The sequence below is a fragment of the Triticum urartu genome, chromosome 5A (assembly GCF_056163025.1).
Source record: "Triticum urartu cultivar PI428250 chromosome 5A, HENAU_Tu73, whole genome shotgun sequence".
NCBI classification, from domain to species: domain Eukaryota; kingdom Viridiplantae; phylum Streptophyta; class Magnoliopsida; order Poales; family Poaceae; genus Triticum; species Triticum urartu.
Window position 1 is genome coordinate 528290045 of NC_141877.1, and position 26225 is coordinate 528316269.

General features: G+C 47.2%; 3 protein-coding genes across 3 annotated transcripts; 1 reads left to right on the forward strand and 2 right to left on the reverse strand.

Annotated features, from left to right (window-relative positions):
• Positions 1-10315: 10315 nt before the first annotated feature.
• On the forward strand, positions 10316-14517 carry TPR1 (Tetratricopeptide repeat (TPR)-like superfamily protein). Its single transcript, XM_048675374.2, has 5 exons — positions 10316-10604; positions 11462-11641; positions 13282-13408; positions 13533-13646; positions 14082-14517. Exons 1-5 carry the CDS (start codon positions 10452-10454, stop codon positions 14195-14197), a joined length of 690 nt encoding a protein of 229 aa, XP_048531331.1. The 5' UTR covers positions 10316-10451; the 3' UTR covers positions 14198-14517.
• A 204-nt stretch (positions 14518-14721) lies between these two features.
• LOC125510250 (serine/threonine protein phosphatase 2A 57 kDa regulatory subunit B' alpha isoform) lies at positions 14722-17804 on the reverse strand. Its single transcript, XM_048675373.2, has 2 exons — positions 16043-17804; positions 14722-15273 (listed from the first exon to the last, which is right to left on the reverse strand). The coding sequence occupies exons 1-2, from the start codon at positions 17123-17125 to the stop codon at positions 14953-14955; spliced, it is 1404 nt and encodes a 467-aa protein (XP_048531330.2). The 5' UTR covers positions 17126-17804; the 3' UTR covers positions 14722-14952.
• A 5973-nt stretch (positions 17805-23777) lies between these two features.
• Positions 23778-25948, reverse strand: LOC125510252 (Pentatricopeptide repeat (PPR) superfamily protein). Its single transcript, XM_048675375.2, has one exon. It carries the CDS (start codon positions 25873-25875, stop codon positions 24256-24258), a length of 1620 nt encoding a protein of 539 aa, XP_048531332.2. The 5' UTR covers positions 25876-25948; the 3' UTR covers positions 23778-24255.
• Between the last annotated feature and the right edge of the window lie 277 nt (positions 25949-26225).

The following is a 26225-nucleotide window of genomic DNA, read 5'->3' on the forward strand; positions in this document are numbered from 1 at the left end:
CGATGGCAACAATACAATACGTGCCTTGCTGCCCCTACTGTCACTAGGAAAGGACACCGCAAGATTGAACCCAAAGCTAAGCACTTCTCCCATTGCAAGAAAGATCAATCTAGTAGGCCAAACCAAACTGATAATTCGAAGAGACTTGCAAAGATAACCAATCATACATAAAAGAATTCAGAGAAGATTCAAATATTATTCGTAGATAGACTTGATCATAAACCCACAATTCATCGGTCTCAACAAACACACCGCAAAAAGAAGATTACATCGAATAGTTCTCCACAAGAGAGTGGGAGAACATTGTATTGAGATCCAAAAAGAGAGAAGAAGCCATCTAGCTAGTAACTATGGACCCGTAGGTCTGAGGTAAACTACTCACACTTCATCGGAGGGGCTATGGTGTTGATGTAGAAGCCCTCCGTGATCGATGCCCCCTCCAGCGGAGCTCCGGAACAGGCCCCAAGATGGGATCTCATGGATACATAAAGTTACGGCAGTGGAATTAGGGTTTTCGCTCCGTATCTGATCGTTTGGGGGCATGTAGGTATATATAGGAGGAAGGAGTACGTCGGTGGAGCAACAGGGGGCCCAGGAGGGTGGAGGGCGCGCGTGGGGGCTAGGCGCGCCCCCTACCTCGTGGCCTCCTCTTTTCTTTCTTGACGTAGGGTCCAAGTCTCCCGGGTCTTGTTCGTTGAGAAAATCACGTTCCCGAAGGTTTCATTCCGTTTGTACTCAGTTTGATATTCCTTTTCTTCGAAACCCTAAAACAGGCAAAAAACAGCAATTCTGGGCTGGGCCTCCGGTTAATAGGTTAGTCCCAAAAATAATATAAAAGTGGATAATAAAGCCCAATAATGTCCAAAACAGTAGATAATATAGCATGGAGCAATCAAAAATTATAAATACGTTGGAGACGTATCAAGCATCCCCAAGCTTAATTCCTGCTCGTCCTTGAGTAGGTAAATGATAAAAACAGAATTTTTGATGCGGAGTGCTACTTGGCATAATTTTAAGGTAATTCTTCTTAATTGTGGTATGAATATTCAGATCCGAAAGATTCAAGACAAAAGTTCATTGACATAAAAATAATAATACTTCAAGCATACTAACTAAGCAATTATGTCTTCTCAAAATAACATGGCCAAAGAAAGTTCATCCCTACAAAATCATATGGTTTAGTCATGTTTCATTTTCGTCACACAAGAATGCTCTCATCATGCACAACCCCGATGACAAGCTAAGCAATTGTTTCATACTTTAGTAATCTCAAACCTATAAACTTTCACGCAATATATGAGTGCGAGCCATGGACATAGCACTATGGGTGGAATAGAATATAATGAGGGGGGTTATGTGGAGAGGACAAAAAAGGAGAAAGTCTCACATCAACGAGGCTAATCAATGGGCTATGGAGATGCCCACCGGTTGATGTTAATGCAAGGAGTAGGGATTGCCATGCAATGGATGCACTATAGCTATAAATGTATGAAAGCTCAACAATAGAAACTAGTGGGTGTGCATCCAACTTGCTTGCTCACGAAGACCTAGGGCACTTGAGGAGGCCCATTGTTGGAACATACAAGGCAAGTTCTATAATGAAAATTCCCACTAGTATATGAAAGTGACAAAACAAGAGACTCTCTATCATGAAGATTATGGTGCTACTTTGAAGCACAAGTGTGGCAAAGGATAGTAACATTGTCCCTTCTCTCCTTTTCTCTCATTTTTTTGGGCCTTCTCTCTTTTTTTTTCTTTTTTATGGCCTTTTCTCTCTTTTTTTATGACCTTTCTCTTTTTTATGGCCTTTCTCCTTTATTTTAATTCCTCACTTGGGACAATGATCTAGAAAATGATGATCATCACACTTCTATTTATTTACAACTCAATGATTACAACTCGATACTAGAACAAAGATGACTCTATATGAATGCCTCCGGCGGTGTACCGGGATATGCAATGGACCAAGAGTGACATGTATGAAAGAATTATGAACGGTGGCTTTGCCACAAATACTATGTCAACTACATGATCATGCTAAGCAATATGACAATAATGAATGTGTCATGATGAACGGAATGATGGAAAGTTGCATGGCAATATATATCTCGGAATGGCTATGGAAATGCCATAATAGGTAGGTATGGTGGCTGTTTGAGAAAGATATAAGGAGGTTTATGTGTGAAAGAGCGTATCAATATCACGGGGTTTGGATGCACCAGCGAAGTTTGCGCCAACTCTCAATGTGAGAAAGGGTAATGCACAGTACCGAAGAGGCTAGCAAGGATGGAAGGGTGAGAGTGCGTATAATCCATGGACTCAACATTAGTCATAAAGAACTCACATACTTATTGCAAAAATCTACAAGTCATCAAAAACCTCGGTACTACGCGCATGCTCCTAGGGGGATAGATTGGTAGGAAAAGACCATCGCTCGTCCCCGACCGCCACTCATAAGGAAGACAATCAAATAACACCTCATGTTTCAAATTTGTTGCATAATGTTTACCATACGTGCATGCTACGGGACTTGCAACTTCAGCACAAGTATTTCTCAATTTCACAACTACTCAACTAGCACGACTTTGATATTATTACCTCCATATCTCAAAACAATCATCAAGCATCAAACTTCTCTTAGTATTCAAAACACTCTTAAGAAAATTTTACTAACTTTGAATACCTATCATATTAGGATTTTAAGCAAATTACCATGCTATTAAGACTCTCAAAATAATCTAAGTGAATCATGAGAGATCAATAGTTTCTATAAAACAAATCCACCACCGTGCTCTAAAATATATAAGTGAAGTACTAGAGCAAAATTATATAACTCAAAAGATATAAGCGAAGCACATAGAGTATTCTAACAAATTCTAAATCATGTATGGCTCTCTCAAAAGGTGTGTGCAGCAAGGATGATTGTGGTAAACTATAAAAAGCAAAGACTCAAATAATACAGGACGCTCCAAGCAAAACACATATCATGTGGCGAATAAAAATATAGCTCCAAGTAAAGTTACCGATAGAAGTAGACGAAAGAGGGGATGCCTTCCGGGGCATCCCCGAGCTTTGGCATTTAGGTGTCCTTAGATTATATTGGGGGGTGCCATGGGCATCCCCAAGCTTAGGCTCTTGCCACTCCTTGTTCCATAATCCATCAAACCTTTACCCAAAACTTGAAAACTTCACAACACAAAACTTAAAGTAGAAAATCTCGTGAGCTCCGTTAGCGAAAGAAAATAAAAGACCACTTCAAGGTACTGTAATGAACTCATTATTTATTTATATTGGTGTTATACCTACTGTATTCCAACTTCTCTATGGTTTATAAACTATTTTACTAGCCATAGATTCATCAAACTAAGCAAACAACACACGAAAAACAGAATCTGTCAAAAACAGAACAGTCTGTAGTAATCTGTAGCTAGCGCAATATCTGGAGCCCCAAAAATTCTAAAATAAATTTCTGGACGTGAGTAATTTATCTATTAATCATCTGAAAAAAGAATTAACTAAATATCACTTTCCAAATAACAATGACAGCAGTTCTCGTGAGCGCTAAAGTTTCTGTTTTTTACAGCAAGTTCAACAAGACTTTCCCCAAGTCTTCCCAACGGTTCTACTTGGCACAAACACTAATTAAACACAAAAAACACAGCCAAAACAGAGGCTAGATAAATTATTTATTACTAAACAGGAGCAAAAAGCAATGAATAAAAATAAAATTGGGTTGCCTCCCAACAAGCGCTATCGTTTAACGCCCATAGCTAGGCATAACAAGCAAGAATAGATCTAGGTATTGCCATATTTGGTAGGCAATCCATAAGTGTCTCTCATAATAGATTCATAAGGTAATTTAATTTTCTTTCTAGGAAAGTTTTCCATGCCTTTCCTTAGTGGAAATTGGAATCTAATATTTCCTTCCTTCATATCAATAATTGCACCAATCGCTCTAAGGAAAGGTCTACCAAGAATAATAGGACATGAAGGATTGCAATCTATGTCAAGAACAATAAAATCTACGGGCACATAATTCCTATTTGCAACAATAAGAACATCATTAATTCTTCCCATAGGTTTGTTAATAGTGGAATCCGCAAGGTGCAACTTTAGAGAGCAATCATCAAAATCACGGAAACCTAACAAATCACACAAAGTCTTTGGAATCGTGGAAACACTAGCACCCAAATCACATAAATCATAGCATTCATGATCTTTAATTTTAATTTTAATAGTTGGTTCCCACTCATCATAAAGTTTTCTAGGGATAGAAACTTCCAATTCAAGTTTTTCTTCATAAGATTGCATCAAGGCATCAACGATATGTTTAGTAAATGCTTTATTTTGACTATAAGCGTTAGGAGAATTTAGCACGGATTGCAACAAGGAAATACAATCAATCAAAGAGCAATTTTCATAGTTAAATTCCTTGAAATCCATAATAGTGGGTTTAGCAACATCTAGGGTTTTAATTTCTTCAATCCCACTTTTATCAAATTTAGCATCAAGATCAACAAATTCCGAATTCTTGGAACGCCTTCTAGGTAAAGGTGGATCATATTCAGTCCCATCATTATCAAGATTCATATTGCAAAACAAAGATTTAATAGGGGACTCATCAATAACTTTTAGATCTTCATCTTTGTTTTCATAGCAATCCGGTTTAGCGGCCATCTTATTAACTAAGGTAGCATGCCTATCCGAAATTTCAGCAGTTAATTTCTCAAGATGAGCAATTTGGGATCTTAAACCATCGAATTCTTTAGACATATCATAAAGTTCTTTATTCATAAAACTCATAAAACTTTTCTGTTCTTTAAGCTCATTTCTGAAGAAACTATTATGTTCAAATTGCAAGACCATGAAACTCCTGACATTGCTTTCGATCTCTTCTAATCTTTTAAGGTGAAGGTCACCAAATTTAGGTAGAGCCATCGTGACAAGCAAGCAAACTAACACACAAGCAAACAAAAAGCAAGCGGGCAAAAAGAGGCAAATAGAGAAAGAGAGGGAGGGTAGAGATAGAAAGAGAGAGAGAGAGAGAGAGAGAGGGCGAATAAATCGGCAAGGGTGAAGTGGGGGAGAGGAAAACGAGAGGCAAATGACAAATAATGTAATGCGGGAGATAAGGGTATGTGATGGGTACTTGTTATGTTGACTTTTGCGTAGACCTCCCCGACAACAGCGCCAGAAATCCTTCTTGCTACCTCTTGAGCACTGGTTGGTTTTCCCCGAAGAGGAAGGGATGATGCAGCAAAGTAGCGTAACTATTTCCCTCAGCTTTTGAGAACCAAGGTATCAATCCAGTAGGAGGCTACGCGCGAGTCCCTCATACCTGCACAAAACAAATGAATCCTCGCAACCAACGCAAATAGGGGTTGTCAATCCCTATAAGGCCACTTACGAGAGTGAGATCTGATAGATATGATAAGATAATTTTTTTTGGTATTTTATGATAAAAGATGCAAAGTAAAATAAAGGCAAAGTAAATAGCAAAGGAAATAACTAAGTAGTAGGAGATCAATATGATAAATATAGACCCGGGGGCCATAGGTTTCACTAGTGGCTTCTCTCGAGAGCATAAGTATTCTACGGTGGGTGAACAAATTACTGTTGAGCAATTGACAGAATTGAGCAAAGTTATGAGAATATCTAGGTATGATCATGTATATAGGCATCACGTCCGAGACAAGTAGACCGACTCCTGCATGCATCTACTACTATTACTCCACTCATCGACCGATCCCGCATGCATCTAGAGTATTAAGTTAAAAACAGAGTAACGCCTAAACCAAGATGACATGATGTAGAGGGATAGACTCATGCAATATGAACAAAACCCCATCTTGTTATCCTTGATGGCAACAATACAATACGTGCCTTGCTGCCCCTACTGTCACTGGGAAAGGACACCGCAAGATTGAACCCAAAGCTAAGCACTTCTCCCATTGCAAGAAAGATCAATCTAGTAGGCCAAACCAAACTGATAATTCGAAGAGACTTGCAAAGCTAACCAATCATACATAAAAGAATTCAGAGAAGATTCAAATATTGTTCATAGATAGACTTGATCATAAACCCACAATTCATCGATCTCAACAAACACACCGCAAAAAGAAGATTACATCGAATAGTTCTCCACAAGAGAGGGGGAGAACGTTGTATTGAGATCCAAAAAGAGAGAAGAAGCCATCTAGCTACTAACTATGGACCTGTAGGTCTGAGGTAAACTACTCACAGTTCATCGGAGGGGGTATGGTGTTGATGTAGAAGCCCTCCGTGATCGATGCCCCCTCCGGCGGAGCTCCAGAACAGGCCCCAAGATGGGATCTCATGCATATAGAAAGTTACGCCGGTGGAATTAGGGTTTTGGCTCTGTCTCTAATCGTTTGGGGGTACGTAGGTATATATAGGAGGAAGGAGTACGTCGGTGGAGCAACAAGGGGCCCACGAGGGTGGAGGGTGCGCCTAGGGTAGGCAGGCGCGCCCCCTACCTCGTGGCCTCCTCTTTTCTTTCTTGACGTAGGGTCCAAGTCTCCTGGGTCTTGTTCGTTGAGAAAATCACGTTCCCGAAGGTTTCATTCCGTTTGGACTCCGTTTGATATTCCTTTTCTTCGAAACCCTAAATAGGCAAAAAACAACAATTCTGGGCTGGGCCTCCGGTTAATAGGTTAGTCCCAAAAATAATATAAATGTGGATAATAATGTCCAAAACAGTAGATAATATAACATGGAGCAATCAAAAATTATAGATACGTTGGAGACGTGTCAATAGACCCGGGGGCCATAGGTTTCACTAGTGGCTTCTCTCGAGAGCATAAGTATTCTACGGTGGGTGAACAAATTACTGTTGAGCAATTGACAGAATTGAGCATAGTTATGAGAATATCTAGGTATGATCATGTATATAGGCATCATGTCCGAGACAAGTAGACTGACTCCTGCCTGCATCTACTACTATTACTCCACTCATCGACCGCTATCCAGCATGCATCTAGAGTATTAAGTTAAAAACAGAGTAACGCCTTAAGCAAGATGACATGATGTACAGGGATAGACTCATGCAATATGAAGAAAACCCCATCTTGTTATCCTCGATGGCAACAATACAATATGTGCCTTGCTGCCCCTACTGTCACTGGGAAAGGACACCGCAAGATTGAACCCAAAGCTAAGCACTTCTCCCATTGCAATAAAGATCAATCTAGTAGGCCAAACCAAACTGATAATTCGAAGAGACTTGCAAAGATAACCAATCATACATAAAAGAATTCAGAGAAGATTCAAATATTATTCGTAGATAAACTTGATCATAAACCCACAATTCATCGATCTCAACAAACACACCGCAAAAAGAAGATTACATCGAATAGTTCTCCACAAGAGAGGGGGAGAACATTGTATTGAGATCCAAAAAGAGAGAAGAATCCATCTAGCTACTATGGACCCGTAGGTCTGAGGTAAACTACTCACACTTCATCGAAGGGGCTATGGTGTTGATGTAGAAGCCCTCCGTGATCGATGCCCCCTCCGGCGGAGCTCCGAAACAGGCCCCAAGATGGGATCTCGTGCATACAGAAAGTTACGGCGGTGGAATTAGGGTTCTGTCTCTGTATCTGATCGTTTGGGGGTACGTAGGTATATATAGGAGGAAGGAGTACGTCGGTGGAGCAACAGGGGACCCACGAGGGTGGAGGGCGCGCCTGGGGGGGTAGGCGCACCCCCTACCTCGTGGCCTCCTCTTTTCTTTCTTGACGTAGGGTCCAAGTCTCCCGGGTCTTGTTCGTTGAGAAAATCACGTTTCCGAATGTTTCATTCTGTTTGGACTCCGTTTGATATTCCTTTTCTTCGAAACCCTAAAACAGACAAAAACAGCAATTCTAGGCTGGGCCTACGGTTAATAGGTTAGTCCCAAAAATAATATAAAAGTGGATAATAAAGCCCAATAATGTCCAAAACAGTAGATAATATAGCATGGAGCAATCAAAAATTATAGATACGTTGGAGACGTATCAAAGTGATTCCCTAGAGATAAAAGGATATTCAGACGCAGATTTTGCGGGGGACAGAGATGGTAGAAAATCCACGTCAGGATACGTCTTCACTCTCGCTGGGGGAGCTATTTCGTGGAAAAGCTCCAAGCAGTCGATAGTTGCATCATCCATGATGTATGCAGAATTTATAGCATGCTTCGAAGCCATGGGGCAGGCGATATGGCTAAAGAAATTTGTACCCGACTTGAAAGTGGTAGATTGTATTCACAAACCACTAAAGATGTACTACGACAACCAACCCGCAGTATTTTACGATCACAACAACAAGTCGAGTAATGCTGTCAAAACAATAGAGATAAGGTATTATGTTGTGAAAGATAAAATCCAGGATCAAACTATAAGTCTCGAGCATATAAGGACAAAGGATATGCTTGCGGATCCGCTAACGAAAGGCTTACCATCCAATGTGTTCAAGGAACACTTAGCCGGCATGGGTCTAAGGGAAAGCCTTATGATTTCTGGATAGGCCCAAAAGGAACAGAATTTGTTTCTGAACATAACGTATGTTGTAGCCGTATGATTCTAACGGCAATTGAGCTGTGATGATGAAACATGCTCTATGTACCAATATGTGATGAAACAAATAAACTAGAAAGTATAAGGTTAAAAGTAAAGTTGAGATCAAGGGGGAGAATGTTAGGTTGATCTCTCTCTCGTTTGAACCCAACGGGTCGAACGGGCCCCTAACTCGCGCCCTGATCGGGGGCGCCCAACCAAACCATGGTTGGTGGGCCCCTGTGACCCGCACTATATAAACAGAGGTGGGGGCCGAGGCACGACTCAGGAGGTTGATCGTTGCCACAAACCCCACCGACAATCCCTTCTGATCTAGGGTTAGCACGACGCTCATGGGAAGCTCCACCACCGCCGCCATCCACTCTCTGCCATCACCGGCCACTACTTCACCATGGTCGGCTCTGGCACCGAGAGTTCCTCATCTGGACAAGGAGAAGGTAATACCACAGTAATCCACCACGAGTCCCTAAACCTACCTGATCCATGGAGTTAACAGTCTCCAACCTGGCTGCGCTACTAATCCTAACCAACCGAGTGTACGCTACAATGTCTTTAACAACTTGTTTGGCTACCCTTGTTCCATTTCATTAGATAGAAATGAAATCTCTATCAAGATTTCATTTACTTGGATTTAGATTTCAATTCAACTTTCATGTTTGGCTGACACATAATTTATAAACTGAAATGATTCTATCCCATGATTGGCTGCTATTTTGAGGCATACTCATTAACCAACACAAAAATGAGCAAGAATATAACATCAAACATCTCTTGTTCACACATGTAATAATATTGTGCAGTAAACTCAACCATGACGGTCCACATAAAATAAAACGAGAGCTCTTTTTTTGCGAGAATTTTTGATTCATCAATTGTTAGGGTATTACAAAGAAACCAGAAGTAAAAAATTACAATCAGATCCGTAGACCACCTAGCACCGACTACTAGTACCGGAGCAAGCTGAGGCGCGCCGCCGTCATCGCCCTTTCGTTGTCAAGATTTCAAGCTTTTCAATACATCAAGGGTTCACGATAATATCAAATGATCACAATGCATCCAAGGTTCACACCATAGCTAAGTTTACAGAAAATTGAACCTTTACATTGCTGAAAGAGCCATCAAGAGCCTTGAATCTCATCGTTTGATAACCTTGTCTATGTAGCAAGTGGCCTCTCTTTTGTACTTCAACACTCTGACTGGCCTCTCCATCTGGCATCTACAACAATATGAAAAATATATTATTCTTAGAAACATAAATGCAATTGAAAAATATACATGGATGAAGGAAAATAAACACTTTCTGTTTTATGAAGAAATCATGTATCTCAAATGTTCATGTATCTCGAAAATATGTTTATATTTTTTTAAAAATGTTCATATCCTAGAAATAAGTGTTTATGTATTTATATTAAAAAAATCACAAATCTATGTGTGGTCAGAACAATTTTCCCGGGACACATGAATATTTATTCTATACAAATGACTATTTTCCATATGATTAGTGTTCAAGCGAAATAATATCTTAAGTTGTTTTTGGGCTCCAGGTTTTGAAGTTATGATTGACTTAACAAAAAAATTGGGGTTCTTTTCTTAAGTACTCAGAAGATTTTTTTTAGCCAGATACTCAGAAGATACACAAGATCGAAAATTCAAAGTTGTTATGGACCGGCCCAACGTGAGCTATATTACGCTCCCAGCCTCCCAGGGCCCAGGGCCTCTTCCCTCTACTCCTCGTGGGTCTAGGATGTTCTGGATCGCCGTGAGCACGGTAAAATCATCTTCTCCTCTCACCCCAGCGGGCTGACTGCTCTTGCGACTGGACTGGGGGCGAACCCTCGATCGGCGCGGGCGGACGGCGGCGACCACCGGAGGCGAGAGATGGTGGTGATCGAGCTCGAGCCGGAGCACGAGGGCGAGGAGACGACACGCCCTTCCTCGCCGCCGGAGTTCGTGGAAGCCCCGGACCCGAGGAGGGCGGAGGTGGACGAGGAGGCCTTCGAGGACGCGCTCACCGACGAGCAGCTGCGGGAGGTATCGCCCCGATCACCCCATCCATCCACCCGTCCTCCTTCTTGATTTCTGTGCTCGAATTTGAGATCCCGACCCTGAGGCTTTGATTAGGACATATGGTGGTGCGGTGCCGCGAGGGTTCCATTGGTGGGCTGGCTCTTAGGGTTAGTTTTCGCAGGAGATGGTCTTGAAAACAACATTCAATACCCCCCCCCCCCCCGCTTTTACAAATACTAATAACTGAGAAGGATGCAAGGATTTATAGTTAGTGTATGATAATTGATGCTCGATTGCGTTCCACTCAGTCAGCTAATGAATTTAATCTCTTTAATTTGTTGGACCCTTCAGATTTTCTTATGAAATAAGTCTATATGTTGCCTTACTAGAAGATATTGTCCTGATCCAACTATCGTGGTTGAGTATTAGTATGCAGGCAGCACCATAGGTTAGTTTCATGATTGGGTGTTCTCATTCCTCGGATGTAGCAGGCAAATAATCGACAATACACTCTAGAAAAACTTAAGTAAGAAAGGCTGAATTGAATACAATACACTCTTCATATGACTGCTGTACGAAACTAACTTTGCTGAAGTGGCAGCGCTAGATTTTGCGTAGAGCTTGTTCCTGAAATTTTACGGGATCGTTTTAAGTGTTCTGGTCTGTAATAAATGAAGCAGTGACTAGCCAAATTTCTTGCTTTGATAAATTATTGGACTGCTGCTAGTAACTGCCTCTGAATAGGCCTCTGGAAACTGTTGACGGAACTTCATGTCTTACTATGCTGTTTTTTATGCTATGTTGGGCTGGGCATTTCCTAGAGCATCACGTTGAAGAGTTTTGCCTTCCCATATTAAAATTTTCCCTTCAACTTGGTGCAGAAAGCTAGAAGCCAAGCAAACGATGCAAAAGCAGAAGGAAACAAGCATTTTGCAGCTGGACAGTACGAGGATGCATTATCACAATATGAAATTGCACTGCAAATTGCTGCTGAACTGGAATCTTCTGAAGACATATCCTCTGCATGCCATTCAAATCGTGCTGTATGTTTCTTGAAATTGGTAAGACACTTTTCGGGTCGGTTGACAACTCGGAGGACATAGGATACTATCCACATTTGCTTGCCATTATTGCCCATTTACATGATGTGAACATGCAGTAGTTCGGTCATAGTATTTATCATTGCATGAAGATGGTATGGTACCATCATATAATTATTTCTTTTATCTACGGTTTATCCATTCCTGATGTACTGTAGGAATGTCATTACTTTTATCTGTTTTCTGTGTAATCTCGGTAGAAAGCAGGGAGCAGCGATTTGGCTCCCGACGACAGTAAATGCCTTTAGCTTCTCTCTCTCGTCACATCTTGTTTCTCTGATCTCTCTCCTACCGATGGGATGGGGCTGGAGCCAACACTCGTTCTATCCAACTTGAAACGGCGAGGAGTCCGGTGGACTGTGGTGATTGGGCACTGCAACGTGTGGGGAGGGGTGTTGTTTACATGGATGTGACTGCTTGAGTGCCTGATCCATAGTCTCCCTCCTCGGCTCCAGCTGCCTGAGCGACTGATCGCGCAAGCCCCTCGTCTCCGGCGGGCAGAGGTTGTGGATCCGGCTTGTCCGTTGACTCCGGCCATGCCGACGTGCGCTGGCTGAGTTTGTGTAGGTGGATTCTCGGTGGAGGGCCGAGGTGACTTCTCATGCGTGTGGTTCCTTGTTTGCTTGACAACACTCCTTTTCTTCTTCTTTGGATCTTATATCGGTTAATCACAAATCAATTGATTTCCTGCTGCATCCGTGCAATTTGTAGTGCTGCATTTTTTTGTGAATCGATAATTTATTTGTAGCAGCAGCAGTGGTGCTAGATGGGTCATCAACTAATTCTGATGTCTAGAGCATTTGTTTTGTTCATCAACTTTTATTCCCCATGCAGGCCATTTCGTGCAAAGGTTTTTACTGCACAATCGATCTGATTTTTCATGTTCATGCCAATATCTTGTACTTTGACTGGTTAAAAAATTGGGTGCCAAGATTGATTTAGTGAAACATCTATTGTGGTGATGATGCAATCAATCTGTCCTAATCTGGTGCTAATTAGGATGAATAATGGTGTTGCACAATGAATGGGCTGCTGCAGCATAAGTATATCAATGGTAAAGAGAAAGGTGTCCAATCATGTCTTGTGTGAGTGGGACCTCTTCATGTCAGGATAGATGCAAGGGGACGGCGTCCGCATGTCCGCGAACAGAAAAGTTACACTAACACGGTTATTAAAGTAATGAAGATCACTGCAATTTTTGCTTTGTGGACAGCCGTGGACATGCAGATGCTATCCGATTGCATCCCTAGGATAGCAGTACCATGTGTCGGCCAGAAATTATTTAAACACCACAGTGCGAAAATACTGAACACATACAACAATATATACATTCTGGTGCGTCAATCCCCATGCATACCAAACGTCAGGATAAAGAGCTCACCTGTGCTTGGGCACCGTTCTTGATATCCCATTGCTAAGAACTGTGATGTTAAACTTGCTAGACTAGGCCATGTAATTATGTGGTTGATGAAATCTTTGATTTGTAGTCTAATTTCAAATGCCCTTCATGTACTTGAATGAGCGTTTCTGTTAAGTAAGGGTTTTTATTTTGGTCATATCTTATCACACGCAAACTCTGGTGCTGACTTCATGTGATCTAGGGGAAATATGATGAAACAATTAAGGAGTGCACCAAAGCGCTTGAGCTGAATCCTTCATATTTGAAAGCTCTGCTTCGGAGGGGAGAAGCACATGAAAAGCTTGAAAACTATGATGACGCTATTGCTGGTTAGATTTTATCCTCATTATGTGCTTTATATTGTCAATTTTAGTTCAGTGCATTCACATAATTTTTTATGCCATTTTTCATGTTCCACCAGTGCTAAGTTTTGAGTATTGTTCCTCTTCGCAGATATGAAAAAAATCATTGAGCTAGATCCTTCAAATCAACAGGCTAAGAAATCATTGTTCCGACTTGAGCCACTGGCAGCAGAGAAAAAGGAAAAGATGAAGGAGGAAATGATTGGTAACATCTTCCGCTAATGTTTAGACTTTATAACAGCTTTATCTGTGTTTATGCTTCCAGTGTAGTTCACAGCTCTAGCCATCTTATATATGTATAGTAACGTATTGGTCCTGTCGATGATGATATTTGGTTGCACGGCATTCACGATTGTGTTATTACTTGCTGGCACAATTTTCTTTAGTGATTACAAGTGTCATCAGAATATGTGCCGTGAATGTACCAATGTTTTACATAGCTCATATGCCCTCCCAACTTTTGTTGAACAAAAAAGGATTATTCAGCAGGAGGAAGGATTCTGAATTATTCAGACACCATGGTTGTGTCATATGGAATGCCCCATTTAGGCTCATGCACAGCTCTGCACCCTCAGACCTTGTGACATTTGGTTGATTTATTCTTTGCTCATGTTTCCCTATCTAAATTTATGTGATGCAGCAAAGCTGAAAGATCTGGGCAACTCGGTGCTGGGGCGGTTTGGGATGAGCGTGGACAATTTCAAAGCTGTCAAGGATCCAAACACTGGCTCGTACTCCGTTTCTTTCCAGAAGTAGTAGCATAGCATAATGAATTATACAGACGAACATGGCTTGGTGTCCATTGAGGGGGAGCCTCTAGTATATCCTTTGAATCCTGGAGGCGATTGTTGATGATAAGTTATGTAATGGTCTTGCACTCTTGAAGTCAGAACGCTCGATCTGAAGATGAGCCTGACCGTTCTTGGACTTTTTCTCCTTCGGTGCTTTCACGTATGATACACATGTACATTTGCTGCCTAGGCACTAAGTTGTTTTTTGTAAACGACTCTTCATTTTCTTCTGTAGTATGGATGCACTATCTGTTGTCGAATTGCTTTTATGGCGGCAGATCCTTAGCTTCTCACCTGTTGATCCATTTCATGATTTTATTTGTCCTACAAGGAACAAAGAAATTGGCTTGGCCTGTCACAGTGTTTATCATGCTAGGGAGTTCAGTTTTGAGCCTTGCATCATGCAATTTAGTTTCCATGCGCGTGATCGCCAGTGATAGGTTTCAACTTGATGCCTAATGCATTATTTTGATGCAATGTTGTGCAAACTGAAGGGGAAAAACGTGACAAACTTTTCATTGTATCAACGAATATGCAGTTATCTCAGTCCGATATCAGTAGGCGCATGCGCCTGGGGAAAACACACACGAATATTCGCCGCGTCGTGGCTGAAACCAACATGGTACCTTGCCAGCCACGACGCCGCGCCATCAGTTGCGGTGCCCGCCGGCCGGCATCGTCATCACGCAATGTACAAAGCCCAAACAAACACCACGCTCGTTAGCTACCGCTCAGGCCATTGGCGTCGGCGGCCGCCTCGAGCCTCCGCCACCGTGCGTCGCGCGCGGCGGCTCGGGCGTCCGCCTCGTCCCGGCTGGCGGCGTGGTCGGCGGCGCAGCGGTCGTAGAGGTCGGGCGCCACCTGCAGGAGCAGCGCCTTGACGCTGGCGGTGACCTGCTGCACGCACTTGCTCCAGTGCCGCTCCAGGTTGTCCTCCACGCTGGCCACGAAGGGCGGCAGGATGCGGCCCATGGCGCCGCCGGCCGACGCCATCTCCAGGAACCGCTCGTTGTTCCACACGTACAGCGCCCGCTCCGCCACCTGCAAATCAAAGCACACAATTTTTCTGCCCGTTCAGCTTCAGCCCACCACTCATCATCAATGCAGTCAAGTTCATCATGATTAGTGCTAAGGATAGGGTAGGGCAATTATCCATGGCTGGATTACACGACAAGGAACGTCTGCTCCGGTCGAATCATCGCCTTGGCAAAGCCGCTTTGCAAAGTTAGTTGTTGGTACTAACGCACTTCAGAATGATTCAGCAGCTGGAGGGCAGGGGGATGATACACTTGTAACGTGGCAGGCAGGGCACCACAACGCCACTGTGAATGTGGGTGCACGGTGGAGTTGGCATCGGCCCGCATTCCCGAGCGGATTGCGTTGTGTCGGGACTGAAAGATAGGGTGGATGGGGGCGGCAGAAAAGTGAGGTTTTTCAACCCGAATTGCACGAACCGTGTGGTACGTACGTGCATCAAGTCGACAAATTGATTAGCCAAAGTGACATCGCTTTATAAAGCCTCTTTACCAATCGCCGAAACTTTCGATCAACTACTGTTCACCTCCTGCAAGCTTTCTTCCCCCACATGCACCCAACTAACTGTATGTATGGGGGCAGATGTTGGTGCATGCTGAATGGATCTCCTCAAAAGTTGAAACTAAAGCGACGTGTTGTAACGGTATATTCTGCAATCCAATGTCAGTCTGAAGCCTTGGGTTCAGAGATTTACTCTAACCTGACAAAAATTCTAAATTGCCACTTGAACCTGGTACGTTCGTGCAGTAGTGATTAAGCGGGAACGAATTTTTACCTGGGAGCTGCAGCTGGTGGCGCAGCGGGCGATCCGGGAGCAGATGGGCGCGGCGAGGGCGTCGAACTGGCGCTGGTCCAGGGCGTCCACGATCTCCTCCAGCTCGTCGATGAGCAGCACCTCCTTCTGGCAGTTGGTCACGGGCCACCGCCGGAGGATGCCCTCCACCACGGCGCCGGCCAGCCCCGGCTCCTTGTGCACGAACTGCAGCACGCAGTAGACGAGCTGGCGGTGGTAGGCGTGGAGCCACCGCGCGCGGTGCAGCGGCAGCAGCACCCGGAGCAGGAACCCGCGGTGCTCCTCCTTGAGCGGCACCGCGAAGCCGTTGATGATGCTGCCGCAGATCTCCAGCAGCTCCGCCACACCGCCGCCGCACTCGTGGACGGACGCCAGGAGGGCCGCCGACATGGAGCGGCGCATGAAGGCGCGCTCCGGGGTCAGCTTGGCGTAGAGCTGGTAGTACGCGGTCTTGAGCCGGTCGCGCTCGCGGGGGTCCTCGGAGGCGAAGAGCGCCAGGAGCGACGTGAGGAAGGGGCGGTCGACGTGGTTGCGGAGGGCCTTGGCGTCGGCCGCGGCGATGACGGCGAGGAGCACGTCGTAGACCGCCTGGAGGTGCGGCCACGACGGGAGCAGCGACGCCGAGGGGGCCTCCTCGTCCGCCGCCTCGGCGAGCACCGACAGGCAGCACGCCGGCGGCGGCATCGTGCGGAACAGGTTGGCGGCGAGCATCTTGACCAGCGCGACCATGACGAGGTGGTCCAGCCCGGGCGGCTGGTTCTTGCCGCTGGAGCGCACGGCGGCGAGCACCTCCTCGAGCCGCTCCAGCTTGGCGTCCCGCTCGGCGGCGTCGTCGTCGTCCGCAAACGTGAAGACCCGGCAGCAGGAGGCGATCTTGTCGATGAGGCTCTCGGCCTCGGGCTCCGGCTCCGGCGGCGGCAGCTTGTTGCCAGCCGCCGCGGCCGCCGCGGCAAACACGAAGACGCCGTCGGGGTTGTCGAGCTGGAGCAGGTGCAGCAGCGTGGTGGACGTCCTCTTCTTCCTCGGCGGCGGCACCGTGGCGACGACCTCCACCTCGGCGCCCATCGGCCAGCACCCCCTGAGCAGCGACGAGGACCCCACCTTGGCAGCGACGGCACGGCGCTATCAAGGGCGTCACGGGCGGAGAGACACCGCGGGCGGCAACTTAAAGAGGCCCGACTCAACTCAAGGAAGGAGGAAGCCGCCAAGCGGTGGCGGTGGTTTCGCCGCCCGGACGGTCGCGCGCTCGGGAAACGCCGCGCGTTGGGGAGGACGTCCAGGGTGGTCGTTGGCCGCTACTTGAGCCCCAATCCAAGCTTGGATCTTCCTGGCTCGTCACGTCGCCACCTTTGCGTCGCAGAGAGAGAGAGAGAGAGAGAGAGAGAGAGAGGGAGAGGGAGAGGGAGAGGGAGCGGCCCCGCGGGTACGCACGCTCGCACCATGGTGGTCGTCGCTTTATACGCGGGAGGCAGAACCGATGCGCCACCCTTGGCGCCGAGCGTCCTTGACACGTCCACGTCCACGTCCGGCCGGCACTGGCGTTGGCGAGGCCGTGATTCGCCCATGAACCCACAGCGCGCGGGCGGGCGGTGGATTCAGCCGGATCGGCACTGCTGCCTTGCCTGCTCGGCTGGTGCTGCTATTGCTGGGCATGTGATGGTGTGGCCGTGGTCCTCTTGGCTCACAGGCTGCTCACAGGCGAGCTGGGGAGAGCATGCAAGAGCACGACGCAAACGGCAAATCCAATGTTGACCGTGCTGTGCTGGTCGACCGCATGCGGTGCAAAGATGGCGGGCGGACCCCCGCTCACGGTCACTGTAACGGACGAGTTTTTGACACGGGCAGGCAACAGTGGTGCTTTTGGTGGCCGTGCGTCGACCTGCTCGGCCGCTACTGTTCCTTTTCGGCCTGTAATAACTGTTACGCGCTCTCTACCTAAACTCTAGACTTTGTAGCTGTCGATGACACATGTCACCATTGTATATGTATGCGCACATATGATGGGCGTATCAGCGTAGGAGTGGGAGGTGTGGTATCAAACAAGAAGGCGCTACAAAACATCCAGAGCTTAAACCTAACCAAGCTTCATCCTTCTTTAAGCATAATAGAAGAACCCAGAGGCAATTGAAAAAAAAAGCCCAAGAGGCAACTCAAAAAATAAGAACGCTGATAACGATCATACGTGTGACGTACTACCATACATCCACCCATATTCTGTGTGTGGCGTAAGTAGGAGGCAGCCCACGCGAGGTAGGTGTGGGCGAATATTAGAACTGCCCACACATGTGGGCACAACTACTTCATGTTACACGCCCAACAAGTACTGTTTCTCCCACCCTGCGTGTGTGGCATGAAGCAAAAATGCCCACATGTCCTGACGCAGCTACGTTAGTTACCAGTGGGATGACGCTTTAGTTGCCATCTGGAATGTTAAATGTAGTTGTAAAAGCATGACAACTCTTTCTGTTTTGGTTAACTATAGCTGCTATGTCTAATTTATGGTAGTTGCCACGTGCAATCAAACCATAATTGCCATGTGTGTTACCTGGTTGCCACGTAAGCGCAACTACAGTTGCCATCTACCAACAAATTATAGTTGCCATGTGTGTTTACCTAGTTGTCACATACGCGCAACTGCAGTTGCCATCTATCATCATACGAGTGTCGTGTAGGCGAAGAGCAGTTCACCCACACGCGCGTGGACTGATTGGTGACTATGTGGACGGGAACTGATTCACCCATACGGCGCAGCTGGCAACCGCGCGCAGCGGGTCGTGTGGGCAAGCTCTAACGCCCACACAACACACTATGCCTACATAGCATTCAGATTTTTTTTGGATTCGTGCAATACAGAATCAAGGTGGATTAAGACGTGTGAACGATGTGCAAACGTGTCACACATGTGGACGTTATCATTTTTTTTAGGATATAGACGTTATCATTTGGGAAAAATAAACCAAAAGGCGACGGCAGAAAGAAATGAACATTTCAAACTCATCTCACAAAACTAAAATGGTAAAACACATGGGCTGACTACGGGGCTGTTATGGTACTTTTCCCTAAATACTATCCACCCCCCCCTCCTCCGCCCTTTCCTCCCAAAAAAAACACACACCGGGGTGGGGCCCTGGCCTCCCCCTTAATGCAACCAAAAAATTGTCAGGTCAATTTACAACCCGTAAACCTTAAGTAAAGGTCCGTTGATGTAGCATTGTTGTATCGCAAACGATATACACAAACCAAATAAAATCTTGACAAGAATCGTCGTCATTTTTGGTTTAGATCTCACGTACTCGTCAATGAATAGGTTAGAGCAACTTCAATGGACTGACCTAAACCAACAGCGATTTCGTCCGCATTTTATCTATAGCGCCCACCCTGTTTTAGATATGGGTTAGCAACGCGTCCAAGGCGCCAACCCATATATGCCGACGTGGCCGGCTAACTGCCATATTTCAACAAATAGCTCACGCATTGATTTTGCATAACAATAGTCAAATAATATAGTTTGAACTGAATAAAATAGCATAGTTTTACCAGCCAAATAAAAATAAAAATGTCTCACATAGTTTTGCAAGCTCAATAAAAGAAGAAGGGCAGTTCTAACACTCCCAATGCATATAGTCTATACTGTCAAGCATATATGTGAAGTCCCTGCTGGCATTCATCGCCAATAAACGGGTTGTATCTTCAGAAGTCGACTCTCTCAAGTATTCAGGGCCAAACACAACAATAACAGTCTTGCAGAACTTATACAGGGACTCTAGGCATGTAGACTCGGTCATACGGACGTACTCATCAATGAGATCACCGGGCACTCCGTATGCAAGCACTCGGATGGCGGCAGTACATTTCTGATAAGAGGAGAAACCAATCTTACCAACGGCATCCTCTTTGCACTCGAAAGTCATCATAGCCGACCACCCCCACTCTAATACGGTTGAAAAGATGCCTACTCATATGGAAACGGCGGCGGAATTTTTGATGTCTGAACAATGGATTTGTTGTATCAAAGCAGTCCTTCCAAAGAAGGAAATGCCCGCTCTCTCGGTTGCGATTCAACGCCGGAAGGTGGTCCGAAATGGAGCCACGAACAACGGCTGCTGGCTATTGAGGTGGTGATGGACCAACACGGCAGCCAATATCTCCTCCTCGTCATCGCACGACGAATCGTCGGAGTCGCAAAGGAAATTGTGAAAAAAAAACTCGTCGGCGGAGTCCATTTTGTACCTTGGCAAACTGTCAAACAGTTTGCGGGCGTCGACGAAGGAGACGGCCGGTGAAGAGAGTCGCGGGGCGCACGGACCAGCTAGCTGCCCTGCCGGCATCCGACGAGTGGGCCGGCGTGCGACGAGCGTGCCGGTAAGGATCTGGCCGGGGCGGCGAGGCGGCTTCTTGGTCGCGGTGGCGGCTGTGTCGGGGTGTGGGGGAGCGGGGGTGGGAAGCAGTCTACTCCTCGACGGCAAGACGATGTCGGCGGATGATGTGGGAGTTTGGCGGCGTTGCCGAGCGGATATTGCGGTGCTCGCAGCTGGCAGAGTTGCCGGAAAAAATGGGCGGCGGCGTCAGCGACGAAGGAGGCGGACGAGGGTTGCTGTTGGAATGAGTTAGGCCAATGTGCCACCGACCAGCGGGCCCGAGGAAGGAGAAGGCGAGCGCACGCGCGTCCGTCTCGTGTCCGCGCCGACGCAAATCCGGCTTAAAAATGGACCGGGAATAAGTCGCCCGCGAACGAAAAGCAGACGCGCGTCCATTTAAGTCGGCGCATTGGACTGACTTTTGTATCCGCGTCGACCCAAACGGACGCAGGTGGATAAAATGGATCGTCCGATTGAAGTTGCTCCTACTTTTCACTCACCATTGTACTACTCGAGATAAAACAGGTTGGAAGGGCTCTTTACCCATCTCACAGGGGTCCGGGCCTTGGTATATCGTGTGTCTCTTCTTTACGATTCTATTGAAATTGTTCGGCGAGGCCATTTGTTCGCCAATTCATTGTATAATTCTGATGCATATGATCTTGTATATGAGCTAATAGGTATTTGCTTCGAGGGTGAGCATTTTCAAATTGCATTGATTTTTCTATCAGTGCTCCAACTCACTCTTTTATTTTTCCGGCTTTTTTGTTGGTGTAACAAATTTGGTATTTCCTTGGAGCAATTGATGCGAATGTGGTTAGCCCGGTTGGAAGGGGCAAAAAAGACAAGAGAAAAGGCCATTGTGGTGACCCATCCTGATTATGTTGTCGTGGCAACGGGAAGGCGAGTGTGCGCCAATGGTATTGTCTATCATATGCCTAGCTAGGCACCTAGGCCGATCGGTCGGTCCATCGCCATGAAACAAAAGCGGTGTACGTACGGGAGATGGTGGCGAACATGCGTACAGAAAAAAAAGATGATTGCATAATTTGCACTGTATTGTGGTACCAATCAAACAGGCCGGCCAAAAAGGTCAGCACAATGGAGCCAAACAAGTGAGCCACTCACGCAACGGGGTTGTGGGTAGCAGCTACGTACTACTCCCTTCGTTCTAAATTACTTGTTATGGATTTGTCTAGATACGGATGTATCTACACTCATTTTAGTGCTAGATACATCTGTATCTAGACAAATCTAAAACAAGTAATTCGAAACGGAGGGAGTAGCTAGCAGCACGCGAGTAGCACAGGTGATTTCTCCTCACACCATTGGTAGCTGGCTCGATCGCTGGACCGGACTGGAGCCGGCCAGAGACAAGGGTTCACGTGCTGCCCACAGATTGGCGATAGATAGATAAGTATAGGTGGGAGTATTCATCATGTACAACATACGTACAAAGAAGCAAGGATCCTGCTCACAAACTCTCCCGGTGTCCGGTTGCGGCGGCCTCCCTCATGCATATGCATGCCGTGTGGCCCCCGGCGAGAAGGCGGCGACATCCACGGAGCTAGCACGGGCGCGCCTCCGGCCAGAAGACGCCGCGGCGCCATGTGCATGCCTCTCACCACGAGCCTCGCTAGCTAGCTTGCTAGACAACAATCTCGCCAAAAAAAAAAAAAAAAACTAGCTAGGGAAACCCAGACCAGACTGCCTATGCATGGAACGGCCAGCAGCAGGTGAGACCATACCGAATCGAAGGGCCATCTCGCAGTTTGGTCACGGCTCATCAACCATGCTTGACCAACCGAGAGCGTACAGCACCAGCTATAGCCGTGGTTCAGAGCGTACGTCAAGGAGCATGAATGGGGGGTTAACTGAAAGCATACGTGCGTGGAGGTACTCTGCGTGCCGTGGCTTGGACTTGTGATCATCGACTCATCGTCCCGTGCACGGGCAATGATTCTGCTGTTCGTGCCTGGCTGATGATTCAAGCGGTGCGATGTTTCTCTTCGGAGCTTCGGACGGTTGGGTGACCGTACGTCAGTCTACATGTGAACTGCCTGGCTGGCGCATGTGATGAGCGAGCCCGTGACTGACTGGCTGACTGACTGACGTAAAGGTGGTCGATAGATTCTACGCTACGAGCCCGACACGCCGTCAGCCCGGCAGACGCAAGTGTGGCTACCGAGCAACAAAACGGACGCCCAACATGTTGCGCCCAGTAGTTTACCGCTGCAACAAAAGCTGCTCCCACTCCTGCCCCCTTCTCTAATCTATGAACAAGTGGCTCTGGAGGCAGGGTCACGTACCACGGATGCACCGCACCGGATCGATTCGACGGACACTGCGAGCGGATCCAGAGACCACAAACCCGTCGTCCTCAACCGAGCCTACTCACCGCAACAAGGAGTAACAACTAGCAACGCACGTAAGTAAATAAAGACTGACAAATCGTTCTTGTACGGGGATCACAATCGCATGGCAGGTAAAAATGATTGGCCCAGGCATTGATTTCAAATCACCTCGAATTTATGCAAAACCAAGGACCGCTGTCCGTGTCTCCCCTTCTAGTACACGCTGCGATTCAGACAAAGCACACCATTCCATTCAAACCACAAGGTAACCAACCGCGTGTTGCTGCTGTGGAAGCGATTTGAATTCATGCCGAGCATGGCGCGTGGATGTTCAGAATTCTATCCCAATTTTCCTGTAGCACTTTAAATCATCACCACGTACTTACATGGCAGGTAAAAATTGAATTGGGCATTCATTTCGGAGCGGCTCAGGACTTGTGTAAAGCAAGGATCCCCACATGGTGCGGTTCAAAGCGGGCACGTCGGTTGATGAATGCCAAGCCGTGAATCATCAGGCACTAACAACCAAGATAAGTGATTGATGCATTCTAACCCTAAAGTCCTGTGAAAATGTCAAACATGTTGCATGGTAGTACCTACAGGCCTACAGGGTACTGATTTGCTTCACCGAATTAGTCTAGTACAGCTTTCCCAGACATGACCCAAGAAAGGAGAACCATATCAGGTACGTTGGCTGGATGATTTGCTTGGCCGAATCAGTGTAGTACAGCTTTCCAAAACATGCCACAAGGAGGAAGAACCCGGCTGATTAATCAGGTACGGTCCGTCGATGATTGACACCAAGAGGTGGCTAGTGTTGAGAATTCAGACCTGCGGATCACTCTCGTACATCAAATCAAGGAAGCATTATTTCTCCATGAGACACTACAACAGATAAGAAGTACGTAATAATCTTACAAGATTGCACTTCACTAACAGTCTAGCAAGGCATACTAGTAAACATCAGGAAGCAGATACTGCCGGCCGAAAGGCAGTGTCATCGTCTGATTGAACACGATAAATATTTCAAAATTTTGCAGTGTAGGAATTCGAAACACCAATTTCTGCCAGTATTACTAAGGAAACATTATTACTCTATATGATACTAGGATACAACACACCAGATTAAAAAAAAATACCACTCTTATAAGATTGCACATCAATAACAGTCTAGCAAATAAACTTCAGGAAGCAAGCAGAAAACATGGTGCCTGTAGCTGCTGGTGAAGTTGATGTGCCTGATCAATGTTGTTTGCCTGATGTGCCTGGCCCTCTATTCACAGCAGTAAGTGCTGTTCTACAAATTTATGCTGTCATTTATGTTTACTCAAATCTTCTAGCTCCTTAGCTGCTGCTAGCATTAGATGGCAGCAGAACCTCATATTCCCTTTGTTTCTGCACTGGGTGCTGGTACTACGTTGTTCCATTACCGTGCTGATAGCTGAAACTTCTTGGTCCTTTTGGATTGTATGGGAAGAAATGTTTACGAAGCAGCTACTGCCTTCCACAAGGCATCCTCTGATGGGCGCTTGATGAAGCCCCGGTCAGCCATTGATTCCACAAGCTCTTCGTGCTTCCTGAGCTGTCCGGCCTTCCTCAGCAGCATCAGCACCATATCATACACCGGCTTCGTGGGTTTCAGGGATTTCTCCTCGACCATTTCCCTCAGCGTCGCATGAGCGCGCCTCCAGTTTCCCCTCCCACAGAATGACTCGATTAGAGCTCCGTAGGTGTTCACGTTTGGCTCCACACCTTGTGCATCCATGTCCTTCTTTATCCTCAGCACCATGTCCATCGACTTCTCCTTATTGAACAACTTCATAAGCAAATTATAAGTCACCACATTCGGCTTACACTGCAGCTCCTGCATCCGTTCGTATAGCTTCCGTGCAGCTTCTACATTGCCGGTCCCCAGGACCAACTTCAGCATGGGATTGAACGTGTGGCAGTCAGGAATACACCCCTTGGCAATCATCTTGGCGAGCACTTTCATCGCTGCGTCAAGGTTGCTCTGCCCCTTCCCGCAATGTGTTTCCATCAAGAAATTGTATGTGATAATGTCCGGATCACAACCAAGCTGCCGCATCTGGTTGTGCACCTGCAGCACCTGCTCAGAACGCCCGGCCTTGACATGAGACCGCATGATGGCATTGAAGGTTGCCGTGTTCGGCGGACACCCGGTGTCAATCATTTGGCAGAGGAGCTCCTGCGCACGGGGAACCTGCCCCGCGCGGTACATGGCATCAATCACAGAAGTGTAGGTGTACACGTTCGGCATGATCCCCGCCTGCTGCATCTCAGCGAACACCCGCTCTGCCTTGTCGAGACACCCGGCCCGACACCAGGCATGCACCAGGGTCGTGTAGAGCACGACATCAGGCGGAAATACCGACTTGTAGCTGTCGAACAGCGCCTGGGCCTCACTGGCGAGGCGCTTCTTGGACAGCGCGCCAAGGAGAGACGCGAGCACCGCAGGGTCGGGGACCCCGGCGCCATACTCCTCCATGCGACGGAACAGCTCGGAGGCCTCGGCAGACATCCCCGCCCGGACGTACCGGCGGATTATGGCGAGGATGACCTGCGGCGAGACGGGGATGGAGCGCTCGCGCATTTCGTCGAGCAGGTGCCGGGCGAGCGGGAAGTGGTGGTGCTTCGCGAGCAGGTCGATCATAGCGGCGTAGAGCGCGGGGAGCGAGTCCGCGGGAAGCGACGGGAGGACGTGGTGGAAGAACGTGAGGGCCTCCGGGAACGGGACGCCGCGGCGGAGCGCGAGGAGGCGGCCGAGGAGCTGGAGCGCGAGGTGCGGCGCGGGCGGGGAAGGGAGGAGGCCGGCGAGGGTGGAAGAGAACGCGGGTAGGGGCTCGAATGGCGGCGAGGCGGGGAGCGCCGTCGACGGGTGGGCGCGGCTGTGGTCGAGGATCGCCGCGTGGAGCGAGTCCAGGAGCTTGGCTTCCGCGGGCGTCATGGGCAGAGGCGAGTCGGGAGCCGGTGGCGGAGGCGAGGCGGGCGCCGGCTCTGTGGTGGGATCGGTGGCGCATAGGCGGCGGAGGAGGAGGCGCGAAGTGGTGGAGAGGTGGCGATTGCGCTTGAGGAGGAGAGCCATGGCGGCGGCGGGGGCGGTGGCTGCTCGGTCGCGGTTGCCGGCGACGTGGGGGCTGTAGGGTTCAGGGTTTGGGTCTGAAGCCATTTCGATGGGTTCAGGCTGTTTTACCTGAAGTATTCGTGGCCCATGTAGCCCGTGAAGTGAACTGTTGGGCCGGGCTGCATCACGAGCGATCGAAGCTTTTGCATGCAGAGAAGCTCAACTTCTAGCAATTCTTCTCAAAAGAAAAAACCTCAACCACAAGCAAAAGAGCTGCTTATTCAGAGACTGTTCATCGCTAATGATTGCCTATCAGTCTTGAAGTATATCTCTGATAAATCAGGTGCAAGACAAGGGGCCATCACATGGAG